Source organism: Zonotrichia leucophrys, chromosome 15 (genome assembly GCF_028769735.1).
Source record: "Zonotrichia leucophrys gambelii isolate GWCS_2022_RI chromosome 15, RI_Zleu_2.0, whole genome shotgun sequence".
Taxonomy (NCBI): Eukaryota; Metazoa; Chordata; class Aves; order Passeriformes; family Passerellidae; genus Zonotrichia; species Zonotrichia leucophrys.
In genome coordinates, this window is record NC_088185.1 from 11,519,846 (window position 1) to 11,542,794 (window position 22,949).

Genomic DNA, 22,949 nt, shown 5'->3' on the forward strand with positions numbered 1-22,949 from the left:
CCCGCGCTGGCCCCGAGGGTGGCGGCCGCGGCAGCCCCGCGTTCCCCGCGGCCGTGACCGGCCCGGCGCTCACCGGGCACAGCAGCGGCACCTGCCCGGGCTGTGCTGGGGCCGCCCACGCCGCCCGCCCCGGTTCCGGCCGCCGCCGCCCCTCCCTCGCCCGGTGGGTTCCGGGTCGCACATGAAGGCGGAGGCGCCGCCGCCGCTCTCGGTAGGTGCTGCGGCGGGGGCGGGGGAGCGCGGGCCCCGGCCGGGCCGCTCCCCTGCCGGCGGCACCGGCGCTGCCGTTCCCGGGGGGCCGCGGTGGGAGCGTGTCCTGGCCCGACCCTGGCTGAGGCCGCGGCCCCGCCTCAGGGCTGCTCTCCTCAGGGCTGCCTTCCTCAGGGCTGCCTTCCTCAGAGCTTCCCTCCGCGGGCACCGGGGCAGGGAGGGAGCCCCACGGCCGGAGCCGCTGCCGGTGGCTGCAGCCGGCGGCGCGACCCGCCCGGGCCCGGCAGCCCCAGCCCAGCCCCGGCAGGGTGAGGCCGGCCCCGGTACCGGCACGAGGGGAGAGCACGGCGGGTGTCAGCCCTGCAAGGGCAATGGCAGCCCGGCAGGAGAAAGTAAAACCGTGACTGGGCTCGACCTGGCTGTGACCTCCTCCTCCTCCTCCTCCTCAGGGCTGGTCCGGGGCCAGCTGCCTCAGACAGGGGTGAGCCGTTCCAGGTCACCTTCCCCCGCAGGGAACGCTGCTCGGTCTCTGGCACTGCTGAGAAATGGCGAAACCATGGGGCAGAACCCCACAGACTCCTGCCAGGACAAAATTCATGTGGTGAATAGTATGAAAAAATTCATGTTCATGAGAAACTGGAGCTGGAAATGCTGGAAGAGGCCCTTGCTCTCTTCCGGGTCATTTAAGTGTTGTGTTTGGCATAGGAATAATTACTATCTAACTTTTTTCCTTCTTGTGTTTTAGAATGCTTAAAAAGTCACGATGTGATTTAAGCAATTCAGTCAATCAGGTTGAAGTCTTGGCAGCTACCTGAGTTTCTCAAAATTCTTTGAGCAGATTGCCTAATATATAAATTGCAGAACAGAAAACATTACAGTTCTATGAATGTGGGTAAGTTGCAACACTGAAGATACAACTAAGATAAAACACTCAAATTAGAAAGCTCATGTTCTGTAGGTTGTTAGTACAACCTAAAGAACACTGGCTTTCTAATTTAAGTGTTTTACCTCATCTGTATCTTCAGGGAGGAAAAAATACTTACATTTTAAAAATTATTCATGGGAGGAAAAAATATTTTTAAGTATCCATTTGTTTAAATATAGATATACTCCATGGTGGTGTTGTCATATACATTTTAAATGAGGTGCTTTATTCTGGATATGTCTTAGAAATAACTTGTAATGGTTTGGGAGGAAAAAAAGCAAAACAACCCCAGGTGTTTGCTGACAGGAATGAATGCCAGCATTTGTGAGACAGCAGCATTTGCAAAAGCTGTTTCCCAAGCCACACCTTTGGGTTCCTCCCACTCTTCAAGTATATTACTGATGCTAGAAACTGAAAATGGCTCAGAAAGTCAATGCAGAGTGTGTTCTGCTCATTCCCATTAGTGATGTGATGGAGGACTGTGTGTGCAGACCAGGCAAAAGTATATCATCATTTGAGTGCTCAAAAATAATGCTGAGATGTGGTATAATACCAGATATCCTCCTTTCTTTCTTTCTTTTCCTGGGGACCTGGTCAAAAGGAGTTGTTTGGGTTGTTCCTTGTATTTGTAGGAGGGTCCTGAAATTGAGTATTTATTTTTGCGCAGTTGTGAATGCATAGAGGGATTCTGAAAGAATAATTACTGATAAAAGTAATTTATGCCCTCCCTTTTCCTTGCAAAAGCCTGAAACTGGCTCAAGTTTTATCTACACATAACATGAACTCAGTTGGCTTCTCTGTAGCAAGTGCCCATTGCACATTATCCCACAGCTGGTGAATTATTCTGCTATTTGCACTCCCGTCAGAATGAACGATAGTTTTGCTTTCCATTTTACATTGTTTGTGGCATCACATTTGTTTTCCCAACTCTTTTGGCAGGCGCCCAGCTGCCTCCCTTGCTGCTCACTCCCTGAGTTGGCTGCTGTGTGTTTGTGTGTTCTCTGCTCCACAGCCAGCTCCTGCCTGCACATCCCCAGGGCTCAGCACTTTGCTCCTGCAGCTTGTCTTGTCAGGCTTGAAACCTGCTTTAAATCCTAATCCTTGTCACTCCCTAGGGAGAGAGGAAGGTGTGGGCAGCCTTAGGGCACAGATTTCCAAATTCTTCCAATGCATTAAGATTTTTAAGTGCCTGATGTGGTTGGATCCCAACCAGCACAGCACACTGGCTGTTCTGTGTCAGGGAAAAGCTCCTGCAAGAGGGGACCAAGAGGAGCTACATCACTTTGAACAGCAAAAGCAAAGTCATGCTGGGTGAGAGGAACTCCAGATATCCCTGCAGGCTGCAGACAAGGCTGGCTGCAAGGCAGCTTTGGAAGGAGAGACCTGGGGGTCCTGATGAGCAGTTGGTTGAATGTGATTTCTCCAGCTTCATTCTGGGCTGTGTCAGCAAGAGTACATCCAGTAGACCATGTGAATTATTATTTCCCACTCTGTTAAGCCCTCATAATCCCAAAAAACTGCCCAGTTTTGAGCTCTCTACTGAAAGAAAAAGCTGAGAATTCAGTGGAGGAGCCATACAGGGCAGGAGCACTTACAAGATACAAGCACCTGCAAGGCAAGACACTGGATTTTGTTCAGTACAGGGCCAAAAGAATAAGGGCAGAGCCACTTGACATTTTTAAAGCTACCTAATGGGCACAGGACAGTGTAGAGCCAAACTCTCCTTTGTGCATGCCAGGGATGAGAGGCAAGTGTCACAAATTGCAGGGAAAAAATTCACACAGCTAAAGAAGACAATAAACCTGCTGGTTAAACAATCAGTTTTCTGACTGCTGACAAGGATGGAGATTTTGCTCTTGACTAGACAAGGCTCTCCACATCCTGACCTGATTTTGAAGGTTTCCCTGCTTTGAGCAGATTGGACAAGAGACCTCCCAAGTTTCTTTTTCAGTCGAAATGATTCCACACTTCTAAGAAAGCAAGGGACCCCCACCAAGCTGGAGCCACCTGTCCATATGGCAGTGAGCTGAACAGATTTGGATACCCGACACCAGCAAGCCTGAGTTTATTTTGGGCACAGCTGATGCACAAGAAAATATCACTGTGTGCGTAAAACACCTCTTTGGAGTGATGTAACTGACAGCCACGAGCTCCTGAGTACAAAAATGGCTGAGTTTCCATAGAAACTAACTTGGTTCATCCTTCCTGCATCCAGCCATTTCTCTACAGGAGAGAATCAAGGCTGTCAGCACAACTTTACAAGAAGACACCCCCAAAGGCCACACATGCAGCTGGCTCAGGGGCATCTCTGTGAGCTGGGTGCTGCTCTGCAAGGGTGAATACCTGGCTAGGTGTGTATCACACCACACACCCCAACTACAGCCTTCAGCACTGTAAGTGATCTATACCATGTTAAACAGCATCCCTCCCCCGAAAAGAGAGCTGAGTTAATTCCTGTAATGATCTATACCATGTTAAACAGCATCTCTCCCAGAAAAGAGAGGCTGAGTTAATTCCTGTAATGATCTGTACCATGTTAAACAGCATCCCTCCCAGAAAAGAGAGGCTGAGTTCATTCCTGTAATGATCTGTACCATGTTAAACAGCATCCCTCCCAGAAAAGAGAGGCTGAGTTCATTCCTGTAGTGATCTATACCATGTTAAACAGCATCCCTCCCCAGAAAAGAGAGCTGAGTTCATTCCTGTAATGATCTGTACCATGTTAAACAGCATCCCTCCCCAGAAAAGAGAGGCTGAGTTAATTCCTGTAATGATCTATACCATGTTAAACAGCATCCCTCCCCAGAAAAGAGAGGCTGAGTTCATCTCCGTAATGGATCATCCATGTATAAACATGGATCCTCCGAAAGAGAGCGATCATCTTATGGCAGACATTTGCATTCTTCTAAACAACTTAAGCTTGCCCCTGTCTTGCCATGCCCTTAACTTTTCCCTTCTCCTCTGCTTGTAGTTGAGTTTCTCCATTTCTAGACCTTAAAAGGTGTTCTTAAAAGGATAAGGACTTTTAGTGAGCATACCAGTTTCTCACCATTTTGCCATTCATCAAACTACAGTGCATTCCCTGAATTCCTCCTGTCCCACTGCCACCTTCCTCAGTCATAACCCACATACCTTTATTATGAAAGCAAATATTCTGTTGTTGATCAGAGACGAGATTTTACTTTTAAAAATTACCATGACTCTTTTAATGGGTAGTTAATTAATTATTTCATTGAATAATCAGAAGCCTAAGACCTTTATTTTTCTTTGTGCCAGTAACCTGCAGAAGCATGTTGTAGAATTTGAACACAAGACAAGCACAGAGTTATCTGCAGGTCACTGAGACATTCAGCTCTCACTGTGTCCATAGCTGGTGATTCAGTGAACTTTGTGTAGAATACAGGAAAGAGAAGAAAGAACTTCTTTGCTCCCTCCATTGCAAGGCATGGCTGCCTTCTCTTGGTTTCCAGATGGAATCCAGACACAGAATGTAGAAGATTTCAGGCCACTGAAAAAGAGCAGCCTTGTGTTTTTAGGTACCCCTGAGGGTTTTTCCATTTATGGGGGATTTTTTTGGCTGTTGTAGTTTTTTTAACTCCTTGATTCAAAGTGACCAAACAGCCAACATCTTTCTACACTTGCCTGCAGACATGCACATACAATTCCTGATCCCATGTGCTTTCTTCTTTATGTACTGGAAACTTAGTTGTAATGCCTTAAAATTAATCAGGACATCAACCCACATCCTCTAAAATACAAATACAAACTAATATAATTGTAGATTCAAATACATTGTGCAGCCAGCAAAGAAAATGTCCAGCCTGATTTTCTCTGCAATTTCAAAGTGGTCAGAACAAGGACTTGCCTGTTTCTGCAGAAAACATCCCACAGCACATGAGACAATACTTGTTGTCTTTGCTACTGTTAAAGAAGCACAGTGAACTCAAAGAATTCCTCATATTTCCCACCTGCAGGTTGGGAAACAGTTCTGCAGCACTCAGCCACTGAACCCACTGCTAACAACTGACCAGTACTGAGAAACTTTCTCAGGAAGAGAGGGGAAAGCAAATTACTCAAATTTCTAAGAGCTTGTCTCAGTCCCAGAGCTGTTTTCACAATAACAGAAATAAGAGCAAAGAAGCTTTAGGTACATCCTATGAGCAAGAAGCTGAAGGTACATCCTGCAAGCACGAAGCTGACAGTAGAGAAGCTCAGGATGGAGGAACAAACCTATTCTGTCTCTCTATCCAGAACTGTCCTGCTTACATTACATTTAGGCAGCTTTGGGTTGTTTTGGGTTTTTTTTTTAAATAAAGATTAGGTAAAAAAGATTTTTAGAACAGCAGCAAAGGCACAAAGCACACTGGTGAGAAGCAGGGTGCTGTGCTAACAGCAACATCCCTCCTCAGCAATTTTGTAATCAGATTTAGAACAATACCCAAAGAAATACACAGAATGATCAGTCAACTCAGCAAACACACTGCATTTAATCCAGAAAACCCAAATGCCAATTCTCTTTGAAAGAAGCCCTCAAGACAACCCCACTAACCCTGCTCCTGTACCTTCCTGCCCAGCCCTGCAGAGCTGAGCCCCCTCAGCTGAGGGAATCCTGCTGGCCACATCCCCACAGCAGCCCCTGCTCCTCTGCCCTCCTTGGGCTCACACCTCTTGTCTGGCAGCTCCTGAAACTACCCAGGCAAGAGTTAAGGGGCTTTTGGCTCACATCTGTCAGTCAGATTTATAGATTAATACTACAGATGTTCACCTTTAATTGTTGAGGCTGGGAGCAGTTCCTCAGGATGATGTACAAGCATCACCCTGAGGGACATCCAGCTCACCAGTGACAGCTGGGTACAGCCCAGGGACAGGAGCTGGGAACAGGAGCTCAGCACTGCCAGCGTTCAGAAAGGAGAGCACAGCGAAAAATCTGTAGGTTCAGCTGTTACCCAGGAAAATCAGCTGTGGAGGATGGCTCAGCTGCACTCCCAGCATCTCCTCGTGGCCACGCTGGGTGGTCACAGCAGAGCTGCTTGGTTCAGCTCTTGGTAATGGTTGTGGCATAACTGAAGTATCTACTCCAGCTAAGTGTGAGATAAATCCCTGCAGATCTGCAGGACAGCCCCACTTGTCACTGAGAGCTATTCAGATACTGATGCTCACACTGCCTACAGAATCACTAAATAATTTATCCTTTTAATGTATTTCTATTTTCTCTCTTTCATAATACCATTTAATCTTCCTGCTTCCAGTTACCACATTTGTAAGATCAGATCTCTTCTGGGGCTTTACTTGCTGAAAGCTTCATCCTTTTTCTGTTACTTTTTCAGATTATTCAGCTAGAGAATATATTCTGAACAGTAACTGTCTACAGTCATGTTAAAGAAAATTAAATAAATAAAGGCTTGCAGTATTATATGGGTTTCCCACTCTACCCTGCATGTATCTCTGTCTGTAACCAGCTTCTGCTACAATACATTTATTTGCTAACACTTATTACAGGGCTTCAGTGCCCCTGTAGTTTTATTTCTCTCTTATCTTGCCTTGGCCTCTCTCCCACCAATGACTGCAGTATATAAGATTGTATCAAAGGTCATGGTGTTTCCCCTAATCCTGAAATGTCCTTGGAGTCAGAAAATAGTTAATTTGTTGCTTTTACTTCTGCTTTTTGATACAGTAATTTTACTTCCATAGGGACTCCTTTTGATACAGCTCTCTAAGAAGAGGAAAAGATAAAACCTTTTTTGGAGCTTTAACCACATTAAACCACATTAACAGAGTTAATCTTAATCAGTCCCTCATTTGGACCATATGTCACCCTGCTTTGGTTTTGCTGCATTTATTTTCTTTTAGTAAAATGGGAAATTTCTGATGAAAATCATATAATACTTATTGTTTCACTTGCCTTTCTTACTACATTATTTCCCTTGCCTCAATCCATCACTCCTAGTATTCCCCAGGAGCAAATGCAATGATCCACTAATGTTTTGTCTGCTTTCATTTGATTTCTAGGGAAAGCATCAAGCTGTCATGAAAAATAAGCCATTACTCATCTCTTCAGCTGATGATGGATAGTTTTCCCTCTCTGATCGACCTGAGTGCTCCCCACAAGGCTGTTTTGTCAGAGCTGCTCTTGGTTTTGCTGGCAAAGAGCAGATAAACATTAATTCACTTTCTCAGGGTATTTTCCATCCCATTCACCTTTTGTTTTGGGCAGTGTAGGGTAACTTCCTCAGGCAGAACAATAAACACTCTGATATTTCTTGGTGTCATCTGGGCAGCTCCTTCCTGGCTGCCATGCCCAGAGTACCTGCAGTGTTTGAGATCTGCCCTGGCTGTCTGTGGCTGCCACAATGAAACAATGCTTCCATTGCTTCACTCTCTGTTTGCATTTGCTGGGTTTGTTCTCTTCTGCTTCCCTGGCTGCTGCTGACCCCTTGTGACTGTCCCTGGTGGCACTAAGCTATTTCCCTGCTGGAGAGAGGATCTTCTGAGTGTGTTAGCAGCCAAATCAGCTCACTTATTTCCTTTGGCTAATGGGGGGTGTTTTTTAGTGAGCTCTGACTGCCACAACTTCTGACATTCTTCAAAGACAATGGGCAGGGTAAATTACAGGATGGTAGAAGAGGACTCATGAGATTTTGATTGCTTAACCATGGACATGAAACAATCACTTGCAGACAGCTTTTTACAGATGTTTCCCAATGTGCCATAGGGGACCTTCCCAGTGTGTCAGTGGCAGCCCTAGGAAAAGGTACAGGATAGCCTTGGACATTCTGGAGGAGATACTTCCTCTCTGCAGGGAGTCATGGGGAAGTGGAAAGTAGCTGTGCATGCTAGCTTGAAATTGCCAAAATAAAGAAACTCACTTTGAAGCCAGTATTTTGCACAATTAAGGTTGGAAATGTGCTTAGCTACAGAAAATGCAAAAAGCAAACATAGGGAGAGAGAGGAGAGAGGAGATTCTGTGATGAAATATTAATAGAAAGATGGAAGGTGCAATTTATACTGCTGAAAAGTTACCTGAGAATACCAGGTGATTGGAATTTGCCAAAATTCCAATTTGAAATTTGGCAAAATTACCATGTGGACTTTGGCAAAATTTTGGTCCATTTTTTGTTGCAGATGATGCAGAAATACAAAAGAAACGGGGATTTGGTGATGGATTGGGAAGTGAAACTCTTGCTAATAAAAAAAATACCCACTGACACGTACTGTGACATTGGTGTGAAAACCCAGGAGTCAGAATACCTGACACCTGGGTTTGGAAAACCTGTTTTTGGAAAACCTTATTCTACCACTTTGGTGTGCTGATGTCCATCTGTGTGTTTTCAGTATAATTTGGAATCATTTGTCCAGGACAGAGCTGTCTCCATTGCCTGAAGAGTCGCTTGATTTTCTGCGACGGGCAAGGCTCAGAGCACCGTGTGTAAAACAAAAAGCACAAAGCTTTGCCGATTGTATTGTCTGACAGATTTCATTCTGCTGCAGCTGGTGGCTGAGCATTGGTGCCTGGGATGGCTGAGGAGCAGGAGCTGACTCAGGCCCCCCGAGGAGCCCTGGAGGCGCAGCAGCAGCGCAGCAGCAGCAGCAGCAGCAGCAGCACGTACCGCAGCGCCGAGCACTCGCAGGCGCTGCTCAGCGGGCTGCTCTCGCTGCGGGACAGCAGCGTCCTCTTCGATGTGGTGCTGGTGGTGGAGGACAAACCCATCGAGGCTCATCGCATCCTCCTGGCTGCCTCCTGTGACTACTTCAGGTACGCTGCTGTCGCCCTGGTTCGATGCTGTAGTGTATTCTTAAGTTTGTTAGTTTGCTCCCCCCATTTTCTATATTAAATGGTTTCTCCCTTTCCCAGGACTTCCTGCTGCTTCCCTGTCAGTTAAGTTGCTATGGAAATGAAACTGCTCCTCCCCTGGTTTCTCTTATAAAGTGAAAGTGCCTCCTCCTTGGGCTCAGTCAATCACCCCTTTTCTCCTCCCAGGTTTCGAGAATTTTCTTTTCTCTGGGAGTTATGGTTGGCTGTAGCCCCGGAGCCCCTCCTATGATTTATAACAGTTGGTTACTTTGGTATATCAGTTATGTTTCGTACCTCCAAATATGTATTTCTATTGGATAGCCGGGTTTCCCTGCCTTCTTCCCCCCTTTTCCCTTAAAACCCTCTCCTGCCCCCTATTCGGGGCCATTTGCTGGGTGTTTCCCCTCCTTGTTGGTTCTTCTGTAATAAACCGACAGTTTACCCCCAGCAAGTGGGCGCCTCCTAATTCGTCTCTCACCGCGCTGCTCCGAGCTATCCCCCAGCCCAGCCTGAGGCCAAGACGCCGAGGGGGGCTGGCTTCAGCTGCACAGGGGCCCTGGCCTTCGCCCCTCACCAGAGAGCCGGATTCCAGGGCCGTGGACGCCCCCGCGCAGTTCTTGAAGTTCTTCTGATGTTGGCATGCTTGTAACGAACTTCCTCACACACTTTCTGTAAATAACTTATTTATTACAGCGACTCGAGGAGGTCACTGGGTGAGAGAAGGACGAGAATCTTGTTCCTTGATCAGAAGGCTTGATTTATTGATATATAATATATAATACATTATAACTATACTAAAAAGAATAAAGAGAGAGCTTGCAGAGAGCTGCTAAGCTAAGAATAGAATAGAAGGAATGAATAACAAAGTTCTGTGTCTAGGGAACCTGTCCTTGAGCTGCTCCTGTGATTGGCCCTTAATTGGAAACATGGAAGATGAGCCAATCACAGGATCACTTGCCACATTTCACAACAGCCGATAACAATTTGTTTACATTCTTTTTCTGGGGCTCTGCTTCCCAGAAGATAGACAAATCTCAAAGAAAAGATTTCTATGAAGAAATGTCTGCGACACTTATTGGTTTGCATTCTTTTATGGACGAAGAGATTTGTCCAGAGTCATTGGAGTGGTGGCACTGTCATCCCCCAATCCACTTCTGGAAATCAATAAACTTTTGGAAATCAGTGAATGTTGGAGTCAGAAATTAAACACCCTCATTTTTACCTTAGAAAGTCCAGTGTCCGCTGTGGTGGTGTTTGTAGGGGTCTTAGGATGAGGGAAGAGATGAGATTCTTGACTCCATGTTTCAGAAGGTTGATTTATTTTATGATATATATTATATTAAAAGAAAATTATATATTAAAACATTTATTTATATATAATATACAATGTGTACTATTTTAAAAGAATAGAATAAAGGATTTCATCAGAAGGTTAGCAAGGAATAGAAAGGAACAATAACAAAAGCTCGTGACTCTGAGAGTCCGAGCCAGCTGTGATTGGCCATTAATTAGAAACAACTACATGAGACCAATCCCAGATGCACCTGTTGCATTCCACAGCAGCAGATAACCATTGGTTACATTTTGTTTCTGAGGTCTTTCAGCTTCTCAAGAGAAAAATTCTAGCAAAAAGATTTTTCATAAAATATGTCTTCGAACGTCCGCGTTCTTTTATTTTGTGTCCTAGAGCAACACACTGCAGCAACAGGCACGTGTTGTGGTGGTGTTGTGGGTCTTAGGACAAGGTGAGAGATGAGAATTCACTCCAAGTTCTCAGAAGGCTGATTTATTATTTTATGATATTATATTATATTAAAACTATACTAAAGAAAGAGAAAGGAGATATCAGAAGGCTAGAAAAGAATGAATAATAAAAAGTTGTGATTGACTAGAGAGTCTGACACAGCTGGACTGGGATTGGTTATGAAGTAAAGACAATTCACATGCTGGGTAAACAATTCTCCAAATCACATTCCAAATAGGAAAACATGGAAAAGTTGAAGCTTCTCAGGAGAAAAAATCCTGGCAAAGGGATTTTTCATAAAATATCACAGTAACAGGCACGTGGCTGGCTGTTAGTCACAGCTGTGACATCCAAAGCTTTTGGCTGGGCAGACTCCTTCTGAATGGAAAATCAGACCTGTAAGATGGAGCTGGGGCTGTTGTAGCCACATTTCTCCTCACAGAGAAAAGCAAGCAAGCAAGGCACAACTTCCCAAGAATATTTCTGGGATTCACATTCTCTAAACCTCAGAGAACGATCAAAACAATTCTTATCTCATTTGCTGTGCCTGTGTTGTGCAGAAGTAGAATGCAGTATGGAGATTGTTTACCCAGAGTGATGGAGTTTTGTTTCCTTGGCCTGTCAGGGCCAGGTGTGTGTGTGTGTCTCAGGACTGGTTCTGTGCAGTGGAGTGCAGTTGAGTGCTTGGCAGGTTCAGTTTAGATGTAATGTAACATAATGTAATATAGTATAATAAAGTAATTAATTAGCCTTCTTTTGCTCTTTCTGCAATACTGCCTCCTGCCTGTTCCTGTGTTATTCTCAATAAAGTAATTAATTAGCCTTCTTTTGCTCTTTCTGCAATACTGCCTCCTGCCTGTTCCTGTGTTATTCTCAGCACAAGAGTGACAGGCTGTTTCAAAATACTAACTATGGCTTTATTCATCTCTCTGTTATTTCTCTGCAGAAATAAAGCTCTTGTTCCTGCACACTGAGCTTACCTCCACTAAATTCACTGTGGTACTTGGAGGTTTATAAAGAGGAGAGACTATCTGAGCTGGTGTCTTCTGCTTAAGTGCACTCTAAGTGGCTTTTAACATATCCTTGGCATTGTAAGACTTTGCCTGTGGTGGTGATCATTTCATAATGCACAAAAACTCACTGGAGCTGGGTCACTGCTGTGTGCCTGTAGGGTGACTCACTGGCCATTAAACCAGGCAGTCCCCAGGCAGTGTGATGAGCAGTTCCTTTGTTTTCATAGAGCAAACACCCAAGTCAATTCAAACTTCTAACTGAAGGAAGAACTGCTCTGCCTTGGAAAAAAAAATCCACTGTCCTGAGTTCCTCTGTGTTTCCTCTTCCCCCACACCCAGAGTATCTGGCTTTGACTGCCTTTAGATACTGGGTGTGTATTTAAGTCCTTCACCTGTGAACTGTCCCTTCTAGGTGCCCCTGCTGTTTTCCTGCACAATGAAGTGTTACTTTCTTATGACCTAAAGGCCTGTACTCTTAACTTAGATCACATTAAAGTGTCCAGCTAGGTTTTTGTATTTCTGAATATTTTTTATATTCCCAGGACAAAATAAGATGAGCAAACTGGAAATAGCTTCAATGCAAATCTGCCATAGCGTGTGCCATTGTCTGTTTTGCAGAGGAATGTTTGCAGGAGGATTGAGAGAGATGGAACAAGAAGAAGTTCATATTCATGGCATCACCTACAATGCAATGTGTAAAATCTTGAACTTCATTTACACTTCTGAGCTGGAACTCAGTGTGAACAGTGTACAGGAAACCTTAGCTGCAGCCTGTCAGCTCCAGGTGAGGTACTGGGAGATGTCACAAAAAAGAAACAAGAAACAAAAGCAATGATGAAAGAAACAGAGTATGTGGTTAGAGGGAGGGTTAAGAGGTGAGCAGGAGCTTGGGCATGATAAGAAGGATTTCTGGGATGCTGTATCCACTGGAACTAACTGTGGAAGGGTAGGAACAATGAATGGGTACTTGCACATCTCATTTGTGCCAAAGGTTTCACTAGTAAAAACATTACCCATTTCATCTAGAGGAGTATTTTATGTAGCATTCACTTTCACTGATGTGTTTGTGAAAGTTTCCCTGAAACAGAAAATCCCTGGCCTGTGGTAAGGAATAGGGTTTGCTGCTCAGGAATTGCTGTGCTGCTCAAGGTGAGCCCACAGGCTCATGGCCTCTCCTGACCCCATCACTACAGGAAATCCTGCCACTATGGTCTGCACTGAGTGCAGGGTTCATGTGTTTTTAAGACAAGTTTTTTTTCTCTCTAATTTCCCCTGCAGCTAACTGCTGCACAAGGTTTTGGTACTAAATCCTAAACTTTGTGAGTGCTTGCTTTGGTTGGTTGTTACATACTTTGTTAGCAGAGGGGCTCCTGGACAGCAGTTAGATCTTTGTTCCTCCTCCCAGATACAACTTCAAATTGTGTTCAGAAGACAGTACTAAATATTCATTTTCCTTTCCAATGGCTTCCTGTGCTCTTGAGTGAAATATTTGTTAGAGGTACAATCTTTGATATAGCATGTCTGTAGTGCTCTGGGAAAACAAGCAGAGAGTGACTGTAATCACCATGTCCTGTGTGTTTTCCTGGCTGTTCCAGGCAGGCAATGCCCAGGGTCCCAATGGAAGGCATTGCTGCTGCACCTGAAACTTAGCCTTGCAGCAGAGCATGGCTGGAAGAGCTGTGTTATATTCATCCACACACCCATGCTGAGTTCTTTCTCTGGGGAAAAGTGAACAGGGCACAGGTGACCCTCGTGCTCAGACTGTGAGGAGAGCAGCCATTTCATGGACAATTTCCTCACAATCATCCCAGGCTTCAGTCTCCTGGCTCTCAAGTGTGGGGCAGGTGGTGTCTGAAATGAAAACCCTCTCTCTCTTGCAGATTCCAGAAGTCATTAAGTTCTGTTGTGATTTCCTCATGTCCTGGGTTGATGAAGAGAACATCCTTGATGTGTACAGACTAGCTGACCACTATGACTTGAAGCATTTGAGTGAGCAGCTGGACTCCTACATTCTGAAGAACTTCACAGCTTTCTCAAGGACACAGGTGTACCGCCAGCTGCCCCTGCAGAAAGTCTACTCCCTTCTCAGCAGCAACCGTTTGGAGGTTAACTATGAGTTTGAAGTTTATGATGGAGCACTTTTTTATCATTATTCTCCAGAGGAACTGGAGACAGATCAGGTCTCCCTGATGGAGCCCCTTAAGCTACTTGAGACAGTTCGTTTTCCTCTGATGGAACCCCAGATCCTGCAAAGACTTCATGACAAATTAAGTCCATGTCCTTTAAAAGATACAGTTGCAGATGCATTAATGTACCACAAGAATGAATGTCTTCAGCCAATGCTTCAGAGCTCCCAGACACAGCTGAGATCAGAGTTCCAGTGTGTAGTGGGATTTGGAGGGATGCATTCTACTCCCTCCATTGTCCTCAGTGATCAAGCCAAGTATCTGAACCCCTTGTTGGGGGAGTGGAGGCACTTCACAGCTGCACTAGCCCCCAGAATGTCCAACCAAGGGATTGCTGTTCTCAATAATTTTGTATATTTAATTGGTGGAGACAACAATGTAAGTGGTTTTCGAGCAGAGTCAAGGTGTTGGAGGTAAGATAAGGATAATCCTGCTATTAATTTTATTGCCCATTTCTGAGTCAGTAAGCCAGCAGACAGTCAGTACACTTGCCAGCCAAATGATCAGGAGCTGAGCAGGAGCCTCACTGAAAACACAAGAAATGAGCTTCATTTAATGAGCTTCATAGTAACAGGAAGCTCCCAGCAGTGCTTATGAGACAAAGCTGAGCCTGACAGTATAGAAACAGCTACTCATTAAAGTGTATTACTTGTGCTTCTTTCTGCCTTGTTGGAGGAGGAAGTATTAAAGGTGTGGGAAGCAGTAATGATTCTGAACTCTAGGCTGTCTAGATGTTCTCTAACTGGCATTTTCTGGAAGTCTTCTATGTGTAGTTTTTGTCCCAATACAAAAGGATTTAAAATAAAATGCTCTTACCAACAGATTTTCAAGAATCTGTGTGCACAATTGCATCATTCCAGAGTGCTTTTATATTACTGTGTAACAGAGAAGAGCAGGAGGGGGGAGCAGGTTTAGACCTTCATGCCCATTACATTGCAAAAACAGATACAAACCCTTCTGTCTTTATATTGTGCTCAGTTTTACAAGCCTTAGCTGAGTTGCTCTTATTTTATGGCATGCATAGTTTCAATTCTCAACCAGTTTTCTCTGTAACTAAAATTTCCAGATCAGAGAGATGGTTTGACATGAAAGTGAATAATGAGATTCACTTTGAGCAGCAGATATTTGGGGAAAAGAATCAAAGATATTTATATCAAAGAATCAACATATTTATGCCCTTCTTGTATTCTGGAAGATCCAGATTGAGTCTTTGTGCTGTTTTTAGACTGTGTTACCTTGTAGAATGGCTTTGTGCAAACAGAGATTGTGATGTGTAACCTGACAGCAGTGTACAAGATAATGGAAAACCCAGGCTTTGATAGCATCATTATGTCAGCCAAACTACATCTTCTATAAATAGAACAAAACAACTTTGTTAATAATAAAATGCTGACAAGGCCAAATTTCACATCTCTTAGAGACGAGCTCAATTTCAGCTGAAGCCAGTGCAGTACCCACATCCCCAGAGCTGTCTGGTGTTCCTGCAGCGATTCTGCAGCTGCAGGAATAACTTTCTTTGATCCCATTCTTTTGCAAGGTATGACCCACGACACAACAGATGGTTCCAGATCCAGTCCCTGCAGCAGGAGCACGCTGACCTCAGTGTTTGTGTCGTGGACAACTATATTTATGCCGTCGCAGGCCGAGATTACCATGAAGACCTGAGGGAAGTGGAGAGGTATGACCCTAAAACCAACACTTGGGAATATGTGACACCTCTGAAGAAGGAGGTAAGGAGTGCATTAGCCACACACACTACCACAGCCCCCCAATTCCTTATTTAAGCTTGCTAGATGTTTCTCTCAGGTGTAACTTTTAATTTGCTGATATTTAGATGGGAAGCAGTAAATTCTGTATATGGAGTAAATGGATGACAAGAAAATGAAATAATAGCATATGTAAATTACATTTTCCAGTTAAATGTTAATTTTTTTCCTGTTTCTTGTTGATTTTGCCTGCATCTTTATTGTGTTAATCCTTAAAGAATAATAAATGTGTGAAAATATAAAAAGCCTGAATTGAGTGCTACTAAGTAGAATAACTTGCATTCCTGATAATGTTGCTTGTATAAGAAAAATCACCAATAAAAAGGCTTCCAAGAAGATTAGGGAGTAAGGTTATAGTATGAAGGAACAATAAAGACAGAGAATGCTGCATTTCTGGAAGCTTTAGAAATTCTAATGTGTTTCATTCAGAAAATCACAATTATAATATATTAGAAAGAACTGTCCATAAGAAAATCCTTTCTGCTTTTGATCTCTGCATAACTCATGACCAATATCACTCCCTTCATGTCTATTCCCTGCTTCCAAACTGGGAGAAATAGCCAAGCTGTTGCTTTGCCCTGCTTGTGCCGTGCAGGTGTACGCGCACGCGGGAGCGGCGCTGGATGGCAAGATGTACATCTCGTGTGGCAGGAGAGGAGAGGATTACCTGAAGGAGCTGCAGTGCTATGACCCCAGGACTGACCGCTGGGACGTGCTGGCCGACGGCCCCGTGCGGCGCGCGTGGCACGGCATGGCCGCGCTGCTGGGCAGCCTCTACGTCATCGGGGGCAGCAACAACGACTCCGGCTACAGGAGGGACGTGCACCAGGTGAGAGCAGGGCACGCCTGGGACACCCACAGCTCTGGGCTGTTGTTTGAGTTCACTCTGGCCAGCTATGGACCCTGGCCTCTTGGGGCCTTTCTGGGTCGCTGCCACCCCAAGATTGTTCAAAGTCTCTTTTCCCAGCCCGGTGCTTGAAGAAGGAGTCGGGGTGTCCGGTTTTCGGCTGTTTGGATGGCCTGGAAAGGCCCGGGGTGGCCTTGGGGCAGCCGCGTTTCAAAGGACGAGAAGAGGCTTCAGTTCTTTTCTCGGTCTCGGTGTTTATTAATTGTTTATCTAAAAGATTTTCTCTCGGCCCGACAGAGCTCTGCTCAGCAGCCAGCCATGAGCACACTCCCCTCCCTCCGGGCAGTCACCTATCTTTATACCCAAAGTTACGTGTACAATATTTATCATTTTTCCCCAATATGTCGGATCTCAGGATCTCAGTCCTGAGGTGCTGAGCCACCGAGACCACCTTGGGGGGCTCGGGAGTCCTGGGATGTTGCCAGAAGTGTCTGGTGGCTGGACTTTGATCCTACACGGGAGACGACACCTGTATGAGGATAGGAGGGTTTCACCGGGGTGAATGGTGAAGGGATTGGTTAATTAGAGGGTGAGACACAGGGTTTAGGATTTATGTACAGGGGGGTTTAGAGAAGTAAGATGGAGGAATTGGGGTGTGTCCTGTCCTCCTTCTTCTTCTTCTTCTCCTCCATCTTCTTTGGTGATGGTGGCACTTTCGGATTGGTTATTACTGAAAGTGCACCGAGTTATAAGAATAAATGGTATTGGGGAAAAATGATAAATATTGTACACGTAACAATGGGTATAAAGATAGGTGGCTGCCCGGAGGGCAGCACAGTGTGCTCATGGCTGGCTGCTGAGCAGAGCTCTGTTCGGCTGAAAGAAAATCTTTTAGATAAACAATTAATAAACATAAAAACCGAAAGAAGAACTGAAGCCTCTTCTCGTCCTTTGATACGCGGGCTGCCCCAAGGCCACCTCGGGCCTTTCCAGGCCCCTCAAACAGCCGAGATAAACCGGACACCAATACCTTTCACCCTTATTGCCCAGTGCACTTTTAGTAACAACCAATCTCAAAGTGCCACCATCACCACAGAAGATGGAGGAGAAGAAGAAGAAGAAGAAGGACAGGACACGCCCCAATTCCTCCATCTTACTTCTCTAAACCCCCCTGTACAGAAATCCTAAACCCTGTGTCTCACTCTCTAATTAACTAATCCCTTCACCATTCACCCCGGTGAAACCCTCCTGTCCTCATACAGGTGTCGTCTCCTGTGTGGGATCAAAGTCCAGCCACCAGACACTTCTGGAACATTCCAGGACTCCCGAGCCCCCCAAGGGTGGTCTCGGTGACACCTCAGTCCTGAGGTGCTGAGATCCCACATCGGGGCTCTTCATTTCTCAGTCTCAAGGTTGTTCATTGTTTCTTATCTATAGAAAATTTTCTCCTGCCCTGCCGAGGTCCATCCAGCAGGACAGTTCCAGGCACTCTGCCTGCCCCCAGGGCAGTGTTGTGTCTTCATACATGTACAATTATTGTAAATCAAAGGCGACTCTGATGAAGGGGAGAGAGAATGATGTATCTGACTCCATCATCAGAAGCCTAATGAATTACTTTATTATACTATACTATGTACATTGTATCTAAACTGAATCTGCCATGCACTCACTCTTGCTCACAACTGCTCACACTGCACTCATCTCTGATTCTCTCTGACTGTCCCTTGACAGTCCCACACACACCTGGCCCTGACAGGCCAAGGGAACAAAACACCCTCACTCTGGGTAAATAATCTCCATATTGCATTCTACTATAGCACAACACAGGCACAGCAAGTGAGATAAGAATTGTGTTTTCCTTCTTCTCTGCTTGTCTCACAGCTTATCTCTGTTCAGAGGGCATGTGAATACCACATTCAATGTTTACAATTCCTTCCCAATACCTATCACCTATGTTAGACAGTGAGCTTCTACTCTAAACCAATCTGTGAGTGCCAACATCACAGCAGGAGATGGAGGCCAAGAAGATGAAGGAGAAAGGCTGGACACACCCAGTTCCCTCCATCTTGCCTCCTGAACCCCCATACCAAAACCCCAAAATCTACTTTTCCACCCCGTGATAACTTCACTATTATTCTACCTAAACTGTTGTGGCTTGCTGATCTTCATCTAAGGTTGGTAATTTGCTCCATGGACCATAATCAAACCCACAGGTGTTTTGGGCTCTGTGCCAGGGTCCCTGAGCCCCCTGGCAGGGGTCCTGGCCATCCTGGACAGCCAGAGGGATGTCCTGGGGTCCCACACTGGCCCACACAGTCTTACATGGACAAAGCAAAACACCAGAAACGCTCTTCACATGGGGACAAGTGTCCTGTTTATTGGCTTGGGAAGGGACACCTCAGACTCTGGCAACCCCCAGATAGAAGAGAGAGGCTTCCCTTCTTGCAGGGGACATTTATACCTGAGAATGGGGGCAGGGGAAGAGGACCCCAGCCAATGGGATACCATTGAGGAGGGGTAACCAGGGGCCAGACCACCAGGGGGTACAGGATGAGGGAGAGACCATGTGATGGGAGAAGGGAATAACAATCCATGTGACAGAACATGAACTGTTTAGTGCAATACAGCAATGCCTGGGTCTGTTCTTGGCTTCTTGTGGATGCTGGCACTTAGATGTAATGTCTTTGTCCTACTAAGTATGCAGATAAAACTGCCTGCTCAGCAATGGCTGCTGGATGAGCTCTCCCCCACTCACCTGCAGAACTGGCAATGATTTCTTTGCTGTTGTCTGTCTTGAACACTTTGTCTCACCCACAAAGCATTAAAGCTCCAGCACTTGGAATTCTTACCAATTTAAAAAAATCTCTGATGGATAACTTCATTGGCATGCATATGCCCAGTAAAACATCAGTTAAATTTCCTTTATGCTGTCTTTCCATTAATTTTTTCTAAGTGGAGAACTTTTGAATTACCAATGTGTAATTGCAGGGCAGAGCTGTTAAGGATGTAAATTCCTACATATTGCCCCTACTTGGGGGTATGTTGGATGGCAAATGTATAATGCAATTAAAATGTACAGCATGGTAAAAAACATCTGGAGAGAACCTTATTGCCACTTCTAGAACTGCTAGAGACTTGAAAAGAATAAGAAATGCAGAGAAATGCAGTAAGTTTCTGCATATTCCCCCTACTTGGGGGTACTGGATGGCAGCTGTATAATGCAATTAAATGTACAGTGTCTGATTACAAAGAATCTGGAAGAATTTCTTAACTTATCCAGCTCTAGACTGTAAGACTGAAAGAGACAAAATAATGTTTGTAGAGCCAGTGGAGATGAGAATTAATCGCTGAAGATGTGTCTGATGATAGAAGCCTACAAATGAAAGCAGTTAGCCAAGTAGGTACCCAATGAAATCTGAAACTCTCCAACATATGGCACAGAGGCAGCTTAGCAGATTTGTCATATTTGTATGTTCCAGCATTTCTTCTCTAATGCAAACAGGTGAATTATGTCTGGGCTTATATTAGCACGTGTCCCCATCTCTTTCACTTTTGTATACATTTTTGGAATGACATACAGCTGCTACTCCAGCAGCAGGGTCAGAACTTGTGATTTCAAAGCTATGTGGCAACTATGCACAAATTTCTGCTGAGCACTGTACTTGTATTAGATAATCACATGCTGGCTCCATTATCAACACACTGTCAAAAGGTGATATTCCTTCCTAAATAGTTTATCTTATGGCCAGGCTGCAAGTTTATGGCCAAGGATAAACTGGCCAAGCTTATGGATGAGGATACCAGTCCAGTTTTGCCTTCTCTCATTTCTTTTTTTTTGTTTTACAGGTTGCCTGCTATAAGCCAAGCACTGATCAGTGGACAAATGTGTGCCCACTTCCTGCAGGACATGGAGAGCCAGGCATTGCAGTCTTAGACAACAGGATTTATGTGCTGGGAGGCAGATCCCACAACAGGGGAATCCGCATGGACTATGTGCACATTTATGATGCAGAGAGAGACTGCTGGGAGGAAGGGCCCCAGCTGGAGGATGACATTTCTGGCATGGCTGCCTGTGTCCTCACATTGCCCAGGGCTATTTTAATGGAAACAGAGAAGTGGCTCTCAGAGTGGCATGCAGACAGAATGAAGCATCATCTTGACTTTCCACCAGAAGTTATGAGTGTATCAGACTGGGAGGAATTTGACAACTCAAGTGAAGATTAGAAAATTTTAATTTTTTTCTTTTTTGCCAGTGGATGAAGAAATGAAGGCTTGGGGAAAGTACTTGAGAGATTTTATATGTCTTTCTTATATCATAAAAGTATTTAAAGGTTTTAAAAAGAAGTGTTTCGCACAAAATGCCGTTCACAGTCAATACCTGCCCACCTGCAAGTGTCCTGCACAAAATGCACTGGCAGTCAGTACTGCCCCCTGCCAGAAAGCAGCGTTTTTACAGTAACCACACAACTGCCATTTCCCCCTTGTATAGAGGTTCTTGTACTCTGAAGGAGGCTTTTCTCAGCCTTCAGCATGGACAGAATAAAAGCACAGAAGGCTCAGCTTGACTTGCTTCTTTCCTTCCAGCTTTCAGCTCAAAATAGCTTCTTGAGATTTTTTTTTTTTTCCTTTTCTTTTGGGTAATAAAACTTCCTAGCCAGCTTAATACAGGAAGGTAACACCTAGTGCTGCCCTCCTGTGCCAGGTGTCAGACAGCTTGATTAGGTTTTCAGCAGGAGTGAACGTACAGAAACAGGAAGAGTAGCAAGTCTGAACCTTCATCCCATCTGGGCATGCAGCCATCCTTGGAACTGGCTGAGAGTCTGTGAACTGACACCCACTCCTGAACTTCTATACTGCAAGTTCTGTCAACACAGTGGAAAGGAGATTTCTAGAAAAATCTCTCTGTACAGAATATGGCAATTTCATCATTTCCTGGTCAGACACATTTCATTGTTCTCAACCAGAAATTAATAAATTCTTGTCAGAACTTTTTTAACTGCTGTCTCCGTTTTATTAACAGTGATGTGGTGGCTGAAAGTTTCATTATATCCTGCAGCAGGATTGGCAAAGTTACTCCAGCCTGGGAGATGGGCAATTTTTTCATTCTTTTATTATAGGCTTTACAAGAGAATAAAGAGAGCAGAGATTGGTTTGCCACAGCAAAAGAAAAAAAATAATGAGATAACAAGAAGTATGGGAGATTACACTGGAGTAATCTTTGGAGTAATCCAAGACTCTGCAGTAGCTGAACCAATGCCAGGAACTACAGCTGAGAAAGATAAGGCCCAGTAAATCCTTCCTTCATGGGACCTTAAAATAATTGGTTCCTGACTCCCATCTTGCTTAGCATTAGGTTAGAAGCTGATTTAAAGTCTGAACCAGTGTGGCACTGAACACTATGAGATCCTTCCTCTAGGAGGGGTGGAGTAATCAGTGCAGAAAATCCTGAAAAACTCCCAAAAACGTTTAAATCTTACAGCAATAATGGGCTTGCAGAAAGGCAAAACCAGGGACAACCAGAATGACATGGGACTAGGCAAGTGTCATCACTTGTGACAAATACTGCACATGGATGTGCAGGAATTCCTGCATATTCCCCCTGCTTGGGGTATTGGTGATGGAGGCAAAGATGATTTCAAAACAGACCTCAGTTACTCTGCTTTAGTAGACTGGGCTGCTGGAAAAAGATTAAGAGTATTTGCACATTTGTTTAAATAAGTTCAACAGCTTTTTCTTGGTAAGAGGGGCATTTGTTGGACTTCAGCACTGTCAATTTTCCTCAGCACCTCTTTCACTGTCATTTCTTCAGCACTGCCAATTTTCAGCTCCATCTCTGAACCTTTGCCAATTGGCAAATAAAACAAAAGACCTGGTAACTGCAGGAAACCATGATTAGGAGCTTTTTCAGAAAATAATTCTTTGATAGTGAACTCTGTACTGCACACAGGGTCTGGAAATACAGACTTTATTACAGTGCAATATTAGAGACTGCTAAATATTCATTTTTTGCCTGCAGAGTTACTTGTGATGTGTAGGAATTAAATGTAGCCTGCAGATGTAAGGACATCCCTCTCTGACCTGGCTATCACTAGAACCCCTCCTTCAGACTGCAGGGGGCAATTTGTTTCCTCTGCAAAAAAGTGATTAAAATGATTGTTTTCCATTTTCCATTTTAACCAGCACCTCTAGACAGACCAGTGTTATACAAAGATACAGAGTTATTTTTGTTATTTAGATGAAAAAGAATTAATCATTCTTTGTCTAGCTCCTTTTCCTGTGTGTGCCACTAGAGGGTATTACTCACTGTTACAAGTAACCAAGCTGAGAGCTAATTCTTAGATTACAGAGGAGAACAGAAGACATTCATGAGTAATTAATGAGCCAAAGAAACTTCTTGAGAAAACTTTGGGGGAGAAGGTTTCCATCTTTCTACCCTGTCACTCCTTCTGTGTGTGAATACTGACCA

The 22,949-nt window shown here is 44.6% G+C and overlaps 1 protein-coding gene across 1 annotated transcript; it reads left to right on the forward strand.

Annotated features, from left to right (window-relative positions):
• Positions 1-75: 75 nt before the first annotated feature.
• On the forward strand, positions 76-21,477 carry KLHL22 (kelch like family member 22). Its single transcript, XM_064726990.1, has 7 exons — positions 76-211; positions 8,624-8,888; positions 12,303-12,468; positions 13,565-14,283; positions 15,408-15,600; positions 16,232-16,465; positions 20,330-21,477. Exons 2-7 carry the CDS (start codon positions 8,650-8,652, stop codon positions 20,705-20,707), a joined length of 1,929 nt encoding a protein of 642 aa, XP_064583060.1. The 5' UTR covers positions 76-211; positions 8,624-8,649; the 3' UTR covers positions 20,708-21,477.
• The last annotated feature ends 1,472 nt before the right edge of the window (positions 21,478-22,949 follow it).